The sequence below is a fragment of the Macaca mulatta genome, chromosome 9, assembly GCF_049350105.2.
Source record: "Macaca mulatta isolate MMU2019108-1 chromosome 9, T2T-MMU8v2.0, whole genome shotgun sequence".
Taxonomy (NCBI): Eukaryota; Metazoa; Chordata; class Mammalia; order Primates; family Cercopithecidae; genus Macaca; species Macaca mulatta.
Window position 1 is genome coordinate 111,755,452 of NC_133414.1, and position 13,940 is coordinate 111,769,391.

At 40.4% G+C, this 13,940-nt stretch overlaps 2 protein-coding genes across 7 annotated transcripts in view; one reads left to right on the plus strand and one right to left on the minus strand.

Moving 5' to 3' along the window:
• The window catches only part of ENTPD7 (ectonucleoside triphosphate diphosphohydrolase 7), a 52,172-nt gene that overhangs the window by 28,727 nt on the left and 9,505 nt on the right, over positions 1–13,940 (plus strand). For 5 of the 6 annotated variants that reach the window (XR_013398254.1, XR_013398256.1, XM_001106407.5 and 2 more), the window contains 2 exons: positions 1,545–1,678; positions 12,402–12,568. Coding sequence is in view for 3 of the 6 variants with exons in the window: in XM_001106407.5 (XP_001106407.2) it covers positions 1,545–1,678; positions 12,402–12,568 (301 nt within the window). In the remaining 3 variants the exon portion in view is untranslated. The remainder of the gene's footprint in view (positions 1–1,544; positions 1,679–12,401; positions 12,569–13,940) is intronic. The other variant, XR_013398255.1, reaches the window with a different exon arrangement.
• The window catches only part of COX15 (cytochrome c oxidase assembly homolog COX15), a 37,687-nt gene continuing 35,959 nt past the window's right edge, over positions 12,213–13,940 (minus strand). The window contains exon 9 of the mRNA XM_077947227.1: positions 12,213–12,981. Within this exon, the coding sequence (XP_077803353.1) occupies positions 12,916–12,981 (66 nt within the window). The 3' untranslated portion in view covers positions 12,213–12,915. The remainder of the gene's footprint in view (positions 12,982–13,940) is intronic.

Genomic DNA, 13,940 nt, shown 5'->3' on the forward strand with positions numbered 1-13,940 from the left:
ATGAACTTTGCTTGATCAACTCTTTGGTTACCCTGACATATAGTTCTTATGGGAAAGAATAAATTCTTGATTCTTTTTATTTATCACATTTCTGAATAATGAGTTGGTGTCTAGCAACTTCCAAAGGTAACCAGCGAAAAAAAAGTTTTAATTATTATTATGAACTCATGGATTTTAATATATTAGATGCATTAGAGTCCATCACATTATCACTATTTTTAGGAGCATCTTTAGGTTGGCTCCTGTGTCCTTTTAATATGACCCCAATACTCTTTTATATTCCCCTTGCTATCTGGTACAGCAATGTATTCCAGGGTCATCTTGTATACTTTCTACCCTAGACCTGGCATTGGCCTGTTTTTAAAAGAGCCCTGGTTTCTTTTAGTAAAAGATGGTATTTAGAGATTATTGGTCCAGATACCACAGGTGGTCATTACTCCTGGGATATCATTGCTTCTAGGCCTTTTCAGTGAACAGAGCTAGGAAATACATATTTTTTAGAAACAGAAAAATAAATCATGAGTTCATAGTCATATTTCTGACTTGTATTTAAGATTATAGGGTGTTATTAATTATCTGATTTTTATACCTGTATCCTTTTTGTTCTGTTATGCTGAATCTTTGTTCCTAAAGATATTGACATAAACATTTATTTGTTTTATTCCACAATATATTTCTCATATATATATATATGTATATTTTTTTTTTTTTTTTTTTTTTTTGAGACAGAGTCTTGCTCTATCGCCTAGGCTGGAGTGCAGTGGCGTGATCTTGGCTCACTACAGCCTCTGCCTGTTGGGTTCAAGAGATTCTTCTGCCTCAGCTTCCCGAGTAGTTGGGATTACAGGCGTGTGGCACCATGCCCAGCTAATTTTTGTATTTTTAGTAGAGAAGATTTCACCATGTTGGTCAGGCTGGTCTTGAACTCCTAACCTTGTGATCTGCCCGTCTTGGCCTCCCTTCATAATTTTTAAATAATAAAACCAATAATATTGTTAACAAATAAGACTACTGGGATGTAGCTTAAGATATTTGCTTCTTTTGTGCTTAGGCTATATCCCACTAGGGATACGTAGTCAAAATGTCATGTTAAGTAATTTGCAAGAATTATTCTTTGTGCAATATACAGTTGATTCAGTTGGTATACTTGTTTGCTTTCTATTTTTTATTTTGAGACAGGTTCTCTGTCACTGAGGCTAGAATTCAGTGGCACAATAATAGCTCACTGCAGCCTCAAACTCTTGGGCACAAATGATCCTCTGGCCTCAGCCTCCTGAGTAGCTGGGACTACAGGTGTGCATCACCATGCCCAGCTAATTAAAAAAACAAACAAACAAACTTTTTTTATGGGAGTGTCTCACTATGTTGCCCAGGCTGGTCTTGAAGTTCTGGGCTCACATAATCCTCCCACCTTGGCCTCCCAAAGTGCTGGGATTACAGGTGTGAGCCGTGGTTTCAAATTTTTAAGGGATTGCTGTTTTGGGGGTTCGACTTAATTTTGTTTTTTAATTACTAGATCCTTTTTGTTCTCTTATTTATTTCAGAATCAGATGCTGAGGCTACCCAGGAATTGGCAGCAGGACGGAGAAGGACAGTAGGGATACTGGATATGGGAGGAGCCTCTCTCCAAATTGCTTATGAAGTTCCTACCTCAACCTCTGTCCTTCCTGCAAAGCAGGTACTTTAGCTTTTAGGGAAATTTAGCTGCTAGGAATGCTAATATTTGATAAGGAAGGACACTGTCTTTGGACTTAGACCAACCTGCCTGGCTCTAAATATTTGTTCAGATACTTGCTAGCTTGCGTTATCTTGAATAGGTTACCTCTCTGAGCCTCAGCTTCCTCCTGTGTGAAAAAGGGATAATAATAGTATCTACCTCATAAAGTTGTGAGGATGAAATAATACCATGTTTGTAAAGCATTTAGCAAACTGCCCAGCATATGATAAGTGTTTGATACATTTTAACAATTATAACTATACTAGGTGTCTCCTGCCATTGCCTGAGGATAAACATGATAATGCATTTACATTCTGGAGCACAATGTTTGATACATATCCATTGTTCAATAAATGTTATTCCCTTTCCCCTTACTGATGATTCCACTCTGGGACTTCTAATAATCCTTACCCCACTAGAATGTAAAGAATGTATTTTGAGATTCAGAGGTTCTAAGATGGCCGAATAGGAACAGCTCCAGTCTACAGCTCCCAGTGTGAGCGACACAGAAGACAGGTGATTTCTGCATTTCCAGCTGAGCTTTGAAGAGAGTAGTGCTTCTCCCAGCACGGAGTTTGAGATCTGAGAATGGACAGACTGCCTCCTCAAGTGGGTCCCTGACCACTGAGTAGCCTAACTGGGAGGCATCTCCCAGTAGGGGCTGACTGACACCTCACACGGCAGGGTGCCCCTCTGAAACGAACCTTCTAGAGGAACCATCAGGCAGCAACACTTGCTGTTCTGCAATATTCCCTGTTCTGCAGCCTCTGCTGGTGATACCCAGGAAAAAAGGGTCTGGAGTGAACCTCCAGCAAACTCCAACAGACCTGCAGCTGAGGGTCCTGACTGTTAGAGGGAAAACTAACAAACAGAAAGGACATCCACACCAAAACCCCATCTGTATGTCACCATCATCAAAGACCAAAGGTTAATAAAACCACAAAAACCAGAGCAGAAAACCTGAAAATTCTAAAAATCAGAGCACCTCTTCTCCTCCAAAGGAACGCAGCTCCTTGCCAGCAATGGAACAAAGCTGGACGGAGAATGACTTTGACGAGTTCAGAGAAGAAGGCTTCAAACGATCAAACTTCTCCGAGCTAAAGGAGGATGTTCAAACCCATTGCAAAGAAGCTAAGAACCTTGAAAAAAGATTAGATGAATGGCTAACTAGAATAGCCAGTGTAGAGAAGACCTTAAATGACCTGATAGAGCTGAAAAACATGGCATGAGAACTACGTGATGCATGCACAAGCTTCAGTAGCCAATTCGATCAACTGGAAAAAAGGGTATCAGTGATTGAAGATCAAATGAATGAAATGAAGTGAGAAGAGAAGTTTGGAGAAAAAAGAGTAAAAAGAGCCGGGTGCGGTGGCTCAAGCCTGTAATCCCAGCACTTTGGGAGGCCGAGACGGGCGGATCACGAGGTCAGGAGATCGAGACCATCCTGGCTAACACAGTGAAACCCCGTCTCTACTAAAAAAATACAAAAAATTAGCCGGGCGCGGTGGCGGATGCCTGTAGTCCCAGTTACCCAGAGGCTGAGGCAGGAGAATGGCGTAAACCCGGGAGGCGGAGCTTGCAGTGAGCTGAGATCCGGCCACTGCACTCCAACCTGGGCAACAGAGCGAGACTCTGTCTCAAAAAAAAAAAAAAAAAAAAAAAAGTAAAAAGAAATGAACAAAGCCTACAAGAAATATGGGACTATATGAAAAGACCAAATCTACATCGGATTGGTGTACCTGAAAGTGATGGGGAGAATGGAACCAAGTTGGAAAACACTCTTCAGGATATTATCCAGGAGAACTTCTTCAACCTAGAAAGGCAGGCCAACATTCAAATCCAGGAAATACAGAGAACACCACAAAGATACTCCTCAAGAAGAGCAACTCCAAGACACATAATTGTCAGATTCACCGAAGTTGAAATTAAGGAAAAAATGTTAAGGGCAGCCAGAGAGAGAGGTCGGGTTACCCACAAAGGGAAGCCCATCAGACTAACAGCAGATCTCTCGGCAGAATCTACAAGCCAGAAGAGTAGGGGCCAATATGCAACATTCTTAAAGAAAAGAATTTTCAACCCAGAATTTCATATCCAGCCAAACTAAGCTTCCTAAGTGAAGGAGAAATAAAATCCTTTACAGACAAGCAAATGCTGAGAGATTTTGTCACCACCAGGCCTGCCTTACAAGAGCTCCTGAAGGAAGCACTAAACATGGAAAGGAAAAACCAGTACCAGTCACTGCAAAAACATGCTAAATTGTAAAGACCATCGATGCTAGGAAGAAACTGCATCAACTAACGAGCAAAATAACCAGGTAACATCATAATGACAGGTTCAAATTCACACATAACAATATTAACCTTAAATGTAAATGGGCTAAATGCTCCAGTTAAAAGACACAGACTGGCAAATTGGATAAAGAGTCAACACCCATCAGTGTGCTGTATTCAGGAGACCCATCCAACAGGCAGAGACACACATAGGCTCAAAATAAAAGGATGGAGGAAGATCTACCAAGCTAATGGAAAACAAAAAAAAGCAAGGCTTGCAGTCCTAGTCTCTGATAAAACAGGCTTTAAAGCAACAAAGATCAAAAGAGACAAAGAAGCCCATAACACAATGGTAAAGGGTTCAATTCAACAAGCAGAGCTAACTATCCTAAATATATATGCACTCAATACAGGAGTACCCAGATTCATAAAGCAAGTCCTTAGAGACCTACAAAGAGACTTAGACTCCCACACAATAATAATGGAAGACTTTAACACCTCACTGTCAACATTAGACAGATCAACGAGTCAGAAAATTAACAAGGATATCCAGGAATTGAACTCAGCTCTGCACCAAGCAGACCTAATAGATATCTACAGAACTGTCCACCCCAAATCAACAGAATATACATTCTTCTCAGCACCACATGGCACTTATTCAAAAATTGACCACATAGTTGGAAGTAAAGCACTTCTTAGCAAATGTAAAAGAACAGAAATTATAAAAAACGGTCTCTCAGACCATAGTGCAATCAAACTAGAACTCAGGAATAAAAAACTCACTCAAAACCACTCAACTACATGGAAACTGAACAACCTGCTCCTGAATGACTACTGGGTACATAACGAAATGAAGGCAGAAATAAAGATGTTCTTTGAAACCAATGAGAACAAAGACAAAACATACCAGGATCTCTGGAACACATTTAAAGCAGTGTGTAGAGGGAAATTTATAGCACTAAATGCCCACAAGAGAAAGCAGGAGAGATCTAAAATTGACACCCTAACATCACAATTAAAAGAACTAGAGAAGCAAGAGCAAACACATTCAAAAGCTAGCAGAAGGCGAGAAATAACTAAGATCAGAGCAGAACTGAAGGAGATACAGACACAAAAAAAACCTTCAAAAAAATCAATGAATCCAGGAGCTGATTTTTTGAAAAGATCAACAAAATTGATAGACCGCTAGCAAGACTAATAAAGAAGAAAAGATAGAAGAATCAAGTAGACGTAATAAAAAAACATAAAGGGGATATCACCACTGATCGCACAGAAATACAAACTACCATCAGAGAATACTATAAACACCTCTATGCATATCCATTTCTTCTAGAAAATCTAAATTCCTGGATACATACACCCTGCCAAGACTAAACCAGGAAGAAGTTGAATCCCTGAATAGACCAATAACAAGCTCGGAAATTGAGGCAATAATTAAGAGCCTACCAACCAAAAAGAGTCCAGGACCACACAGATTCACAACCGAATTCTACCAAGGGCACAAGGAGGAGCTGGTACCATTCTTTCTGAATCTATTCAAATCAATAGAAAAGGGGGGAATCCTCCCTAACTCATTTTATGAGGCCAGCATCATCCTGATACCAAAGCCTGGCAGGAACAAAAAAAGAGAATTTTAGACCAATATCCCTGATGAACATCGATGCAAAAATCCTTGATAAAATACTGGCAAACTGAATCCAGCAGCATATCAAAAAGCTTATCCACCAAGATCAAGTGGGCTTCATCCCTGGGATGCAAGGCTGGTTCAACATACGCAAATCAATAAACATAATCCATCGTATAAACAGAAACAAAGACAAAAACCACATGATTATCTCAATAGATGCAGAAAAGGCCTTCGACAAAATTCAACAGCCCTTCATCTTAAAAACTCTCAGTAAACTAGATATTGATGGGACGTATCTCAAAATAGCAAGAGCTATTTATGACAAACCCACAGCCAATATTATACTGAATGGGCAAAAACCGGAAGCATTCCTTTTGAAAACTGGCACAAGACAGGGATGCCCTCTCTCACCACTCCTATTCAACAGTGTTGGAAGTTCTGGCCAGGGCAATCAGGCAGGAGAAAGAAAGAAAGGGTATTCGATTAGGAAAAGAGGAAGTCAAATTGTCCCTGTTTGCAGATGACATGATTGTATATTTAGAAAACCCCATTGTCTCAGCCCAAAACCTCCTTAAGCTGATAAGCAACTTCAGCAAAGTCTGAGGATACAAAATCAATGTGCAAAAATCATAAGCATTCCTATACACCAATAACAGACAAACAGAGAGCCAAATCATGAGTGAACTCCCATTCACAATTGCTTCAAAGAGAATAAAATACCTTGGAATTCAACTTACAAGGGATGTGAAGGACCTCTTCAAGGAGAGCTACAAACCACTGCTCAATGAAATAAAAGAAGACACAAACAAATGGAAGAACATTCCATGCTCATGGATAGGAAGAATCAATATCGTGAAAATGGCCGTACTGCCCAAGGTAATTTATAGATTCAGTGCCATCCCCATCAAGCTACCAATGACTGTCTTCACAGAATTGGAAAAAACAACTTTAAAGTTCATATGGAACCAAAAAAGAGCCTGCATTGCCAAGAGAATCCTAAACCAAAAGAACAAAGCTGGAGGCATCATGCTACCTGACTTCAAACTATACTACAAGGCTACAGTAACCAAAACAGCATGGTACTGGTACCAAAACCGAGATATAGACCAATGGAACAGAACAGAGCCCTCAGAAATAATACCACACATCTACAACCATCTGATCTTTGACAAACCTGACAAAAACAAGAAATGGGGAAAGGATTATTTAATAAATGGTGCTGGGAAAACTGGCTAACCACATGTAGAAAACTGAAACTGGATCCCCTCCTTATGCCTTGTACTAAAATTAATTCAAGACGGATTAAAGACTTAAATGTTAGACCTAAAACCATAAAAACCCTAGAAGAAAACTTAGGCAATAGCATTCAGGGCATAGGCATGGGCAAGGACTTTATGACTAAAACACCAAAAGCAATGGCAACAAAAGCCAAAATTGACAAATAGGATCTAATTAAACTAAAGAGCTTCTGCACAGCAAAAGAAACTATCATCAGAGTGAGCAGGCAACCTACAGAATGGGAGAAAATTTTTGCAATCTACCCATCTGACAAAGGGCTAATATCCAGAATCTACAAAGAACTTAAACAAATTTACAAGAAAAAATCAAACAACCCCATCAAAAAGTGGGCAAAGGATATGAACAGACACTTCTCAAAAGAAGACATTTATGCAGCCAACAGACACATGAAAAAATGCTTATCATCACTCGCCAACAGAGAAATGTAAATCAAAACCACAATGAGATACCATCTCATACCAGTTAGAATGGCAATCATTAAAAAGTCAGGAAACAACAGGTGCTGGAGAGGATGTGGAGAAACAGGAACACTTTTACACTGTTGGTGGGACTGTAAACTAGTTCAACCATTGTGGAAGGCAGTGTGGCGATTCCTCAAGAATCTAGAACTAGAAATACCATTTGACCCAGCCATCCTATTACTGGGTATATACCCAAAGGATTATAAATCATGCTGCTATAAAGACACATGCACACGTATGTTTATTGTGGCACTATTCACAATAGCAAAGACTTGGAACCAACCCAAATGTCTATCAATGATAGACTGGATTAAGAAAATGTGGCTCATAGGCCGGGCGCAGTGGCTCAAGCCTGTAATCCCAGCACTTTGGGAGGCCGAGACGGGCAGATCACGAGGTCAGGAGATCAAGACCATCCTGGCTAACACGGTGAAACCCCGTCTCTACTAAGAAATACAAAAAACTAGCCGGGCAAGGTGGCAGGCGCCTGTAGTCCCAGCTACTTGGGAGGCTGAGGCTGGAGAATGGCGTGAACCCGGGAGGCGGAGCTTGCAGTGAGCTGAGATCTGGCCACTGCACTCCAGCCTGGGCTACAGAGTGAGACTCCGTCTCAAAAAAAAAAAAAAGAAAATGTGGCTCATATACACCATGGAATACTATGCAGCCATAAAAAAGGATGAGTTCATGTCCTTTGTAGTGACATGGATGAAGCTGGAAACCATCATTCTGAGCAAACTATCACAAGGACAGAAAACCAAACACCGCATGTTCTCACTCATAGGTCGGAACTGAACAATGAGAACACTTGGACTAGGATGGGGAACGTCACACACTGGGGTCTGTCGTGGGGTGGGGGAATGGGGGAGGGATAGCATTAGGAGATATACCTAATGTAAATGATGAGTTAATGGGTGCAGCACACCAACATGGCACATGTATACATATGTAACAAACCTGCATGTTGTGCACATGTACCCTAGAACTTAAAGTATAATAATAAAAAAATTTTTTAAAAACGTATTTTGAGGGAGAAGTTTCATCCTACACGGGCACTTTTTGTATACCCATTATGTACACCTGTTATGTGCACCTATTTTGTGCAAGGAATAGACAACATTATGTACAAGGAATAGACAAGTTAGTTACACTGTCCCTAAAAACTTGTAATTTAATCTGTCAGTGGAGACAGCTTGTGATATCTGGGAGACTGTAACAGTGCTTAACTTGATCTAAACCAGGGCTTCTCATCCTTGGCACTCTTGACATTTTGGGTCAGATAATTCTTTGTCTTCAGGGGTTATCCCATGCATCATATGATATCTCTTGCCTCTACCAGATGTCAGTAACAACCCTCCCTCTTCCAGTTGTGACAATCAAAAGTGTCTCCAGACATTAGACATTGCCAGATGTGTGGGGCAGGGTGGAAATTGCCCATCATTGAGATGATCTGGTTTAAACAGAGTGCTGTGGCAATGTGGGGACTGGCAGGGCCAACTTGGTTTGTAAAGTTGAATGGGAGCCATTCTGGCTTCATGGAAGGTAAAGTATTTACCTGGGCCTTGGAGGAGAGTAGGCTTTCTTTTTTTTGCATAGTGGAGGCTGAGGGAAGGCCACCTGCATAGTGGGAACACTATGTACAAAGGCACAGAAAAAGCAGCAGAGAGGCCAGAATGTCCAGGGAATGACGAATAGCCTTTTACAGTATAGGATTTTCAGGTGTGCTAGTAGTTAAGGCTGGGAAGATAAGATTGAGCTAACTCATGAGCAGTATTGAGTGCTACCATAGGGGGACTGGCTTTTATTTCCATAGATAGTGGAAAACCACCAAAAGTTTTTGAGTAAGGCAGTCACATGGGCCTCAGTTTCATCATTTATAAAATAATTAAACGTGAGGGTCCTTCCCAGCTCTGAATTTTGTGATGATGTTAATTGTGTGGCTGTGATCTTATCTGTTTTTTGTAGTGAAATAATTTTTGTGTCAGTAGGAGAAAGAATATAGGTCACGGAACCTTGAGTGAGAAGTAATAAAGGGCTGAGTTAGACAAAGTAAGTGGAAATGAAAGGGAGGAAACAGATTTCAGGGGATAGTTTGGAGTGAAAAACCAATGTAATTGAGCGATTGATTGTGGTAGTGTGAGTAGGGTGGGAGGATGGCCAGCAGTGCTGAGGATCTATCCTAGATAACCCGAAGACTGAGGAACCCAGTCACTGAGAGAAGAGCCACAGGGGTAAAGGCAGGGGTGATATTAAGCAAACAGTATTGTCCTGAGAGATTTGGATGAGAGCGTCTATCTGGTCTTCTAGTTCAGAAGTTGTAAAACTAATGACTTCAATTTTTGGGTATGTTGAATTTAAGATACCCAAGGAACATATGTGTCAGAATATCCACAGGACTATTGGAAATGTGAGTTTAGCGGTCAGCAGAGAATTTCATGCTGGGGTTGGAAATGTGGGGGACTAACTAGGTTGTGATACTTTTTAGTCTATATTTGTCAGTATGTATTCAACAGGTAAAACGAAGGCATGGTTCTGATACTTAAGAAATAGGTGACAAGTGGCACTGGGGCTTCAAGTCTTAAATGACTTCTGTGTATGTGCAGATTTAGAAAGCAACACTGTTATGGAAAGCAACACTGGTACAGAATGCATACTTGTAAGCAACAAATTAGATTTACATATAGCAGGTGGGCGTGGTGGCTCATGCCTGTAATTCCAGCACTTTGGGAAGCTGAGGCGGGTGAATCACCCAAGGTCAGGAGTTTAAGACCAGCCTGGCCAACATGGTGAAACCCTGTCTCTACTAAAAATACAAAAATTAGCTGGGCATGGTGGTGTGCACCTGTAATCCCAGCTACTCAGGAGGCTGAGGCAGGAGAATCGCTTGAACCTGGGAGGCAGAGGTTGCAGTGAGCCGAGATCATGCCACTGCACTCCAGCCTGGGTGACAGAGTGAGACCCTGTCTCAAAAAAAAAAAAAAGAAAAAAAAATTACATATAGCAATATAATGGCTCTTCAAGATGAATCTTAGCACTTGGTAAAACTGAAAGAAACTATGAGACAATGCGGTAGCATTTAAAACTTTTTAAATAATCCTGAATGCCTAATATCTTTTTTTGTACAACTCACAAAGTTATATACATTCACAAGGTTGTGTAGCCACCACTATTGAATTCCAGAACATTTTCATCACCCTAAAAAGAAACCTTATATTCACTCCCTACTCATTTCCCATTAGCAGTCACTCCTCATTCTCTCCTCTCCCTACCCCTGACAACTATTCATCCCCTCTCTCTCCAGTGGATTTGCCTATTCCGGACATTTTGTATAAATGAAATCATACAATATATGGTGTTTTACGTCTGGCTTCTTTTATTTAGCAAAATGTTTTCAAGGTTCATCCATCTCATGGTATGAGTGTTTCATTCCTTTTTGTGGCTGAATAACATTCCATCGTATGACCAACCATGCCGTATTTTGTTTATCCATTTATCAGCTGATGAACATTTCAGTGGTTTTCCCTTTTTCGCTATTATGCACAGTGCTGCTGTGAACATGTACACATTTTTCTATGTACACAGGTTTTTTTTTTGTTGTTGTTTTTTGTTTTTTGAGATGGGGTTTCGCTCTTGTCACTCAGGCTGGAGTGCCATGGCATGATCTCAGCTCACTGCAACCTCTGCCTCCCAGGTTCAAGAGATTCTCCTGCCTCAGCCTCCTGAGTAGCTGGGATTACAGGCACCTGCCACCATGCCTGGCTAATTTTTGTATTTTTAGTAGAGACGGGGTTTCACCATGTTGGCCAGGCTGGTCTCAAACTCCTGACCTCAAGTGATCCACCCTCCTCAGCCTCCCAAAATGTTGGGATTACAGGCGTGAGCCACCACGCCCATTCCAGTTTTTGGATCTCTTGGTATATACCTTGGAGTAAAATTGCAGGCACAATGGCATTTTCACAAATTAAAAATAAATACATTCAAAACAGGAAGAATTCTCATTTTATAACAATACATATATACAAAAATTATATATAACACATTAGAATGGTTGCCCATGGCAAAGAGTGGGAATGAGAGTAAGTATGAAGATAAAAGGGAAAAAATAAATAAAGCAAAAGAGAGGCTTTGCCATGACAATGTGGGATGAGCTGAGGAATATGATTAATTCAGCCTCTGCCCTTGAGGTTCAAGAAAAAAATATAGGACCTTTTCACTGGAGGTACAATAAAATTGAACTTTCCCAATCCCAAACCTGTCACAAGGAACCTTAGGGCTTCTTGGATAATTTTAGAAAAGGCCACAGAACCGGGCGCAGTGGCTCACACCTGTAATCCCAGCGCTTTGGGAAGCTGAGGAGGGCGGATCATGAGGTCAAGAGATCAAGACCATCCTGGCCAACATGGTGAAACCCATCTCGACTAAAAATACAAAAATTAGCTGGGCACGGTAGTACGTGCCTGTAGTCCCAGCTAGTCAGGAGGCTGAGGCAGGAGAATTACTTGAACCTGGGAGGCAGAGGTTGAAGTGAGTCGAGATTGAGGCACTGCACTCCAGCCTGGCAACACAGCAAGACTCTGTCTAAAAAAAAAAAAGAAAAAAGAAAAAAAGAAAAGAAAAAGAAAAGTCCACAGAATAGATCTTATGATGATCCACAGAATTCCTTAAATTTATTTTTATTAAAGGATTTTTTCCTAATTATTAAAAAAACACATTCCCATTGTGGGGAATTAGAAAATACAGAAAAATACATGTGAGAAAATGATATCTGTAGTAATTCTACCCCATATATAACTACAGATAGTGTTTTGGGTTTCTAATTTCTTATTTAGTTTTTAATTTAGTGTCTAATTTGTACTATTTGGTGCAGTCTTGTCATTTTGTGTCTTTGTTTAAAATAATGCTTTGCAGATGAAAGAATGCTTAAGATGTTTTAAAGAGTAGTTATAGCAATGGTGTATTAGCAATGTCACAGCTTTCTAGAAGGCAACCAAAACTGAAATTCCCTTTTTTCTCTTGGTATTGTATTACAGGAAGAAGCTGCGAAGATCCTGCTGGCTGAGTTCAACCTGGGCTGTGACGTGCAACACACTGAACACGTGTACAGGGTTTACGTCACAACTTTTCTGGGTTTCGGAGGCAACTTTGCTCGGCAGCGCTACGAAGACCTTGTTCTGAATGAAACTCTTAACAAAAACAGGTACATTTGACATGGGATCTGAGTTTCTGAAGTATAATGTCAGGCTGCAGATATTAGGGAGAAATACTCACATCCTCCTAAGGTAGATAAGTCCCTGCTTCCTCCTTTCTGACTACCCCTGCCAATGGGGTAGCATCTCTTAAAGACCTCTATTAGCAGTCCCACTCTGGGTGAGGGTACGTTCTGATCTTTGTTATTAGGACTAATAAAGTACAGTAGCTTATTGTGATCTCTTGCTGTTTCCCATATTCAGCCCTGACATCATGGGGAAAAGGGAGATGACTTAAATTGCCAATTATGTACAATATATAGTGTAGCTGCCAGCAGTTCCTTCTGCAGGGAAGTGTTTAAGACATGTTTGTTTTATTACAGTGCAGTTGCATCTTTAGTGGGAGTTCAGTTCTGTAGTATGTCTAAAAGATAAAAAGCAAGCGTAGTTAAAATTAACTTTTAAAATGGTCTCTCATCAAATTCAGAATAGTCAGTTTTTCCTTTAGCATTGAACAGATCACAGATTCTTCATTTGAGTACCAGATGAAGTAGTTAGACCATAATGTGGTGGGATTTCTTGTTTCTTTTTAAGTATGTACAATTATTTATTATTATACACATTGAAGGAAAGCATAAGAGAAAGCAGAGTTCTTTTCCATGATAAAATTTACACAAAATTTTGGAGTGAAAACCGGTATAACTGGGTGATTGATTGTGGTGGTATAGGTAGGGCAGGGAGGATGGTCAGCAGTGCTGAGGGTTTAGCCTAGGTAACCAGAAGGATGAGAAACCCAATCACTGAGAGAAGGACCACAGGTGAAAGGGCAGGGCTGATACTAAGCAAACAACACACTTACCTATATATACTTAACCATTTAGCTAGAAACACTAGCTTGAAGAGGTACTGGTATATCCCATTTGTAATAATTTATCCACAGCAATTATCTTATATTTGCAGCATGTTGAAGAAAATATTGTCCCATAAGGCTTTTTTGTTTTTGTAAGTCTTAGTCTCTAGGAGTTCAAGGTGCTTGGGTGAATCCTGGTGCCTTGGATGATTGACAAATGCATTAAAATCAAGTGGTGTGTTTGTGTTCTGAAAGTACTCCTAAATCTATACAAACATTGCTTGGGTTGAGGTGCTCAGATGTCTCCTGCTGGCACTATGATGTTTGAAGATCATTTGTTGTGAAAGTGTCACACCAGTTTTGGTTTTTCTTCTTCATTAGCTGCTGTGCTTCCTTTTCTATTTTCTTCTTTTGTTGTTCTACTGCTTTCTTTCTGTCTGCTGTTTTCTGCTGCCTCCAAACTACTTCTTGCCAGACTGCATCTTCTTCTTCCCATGCATTGGTATTTTCTTGCCAAGTAGCTAAGTCACCTA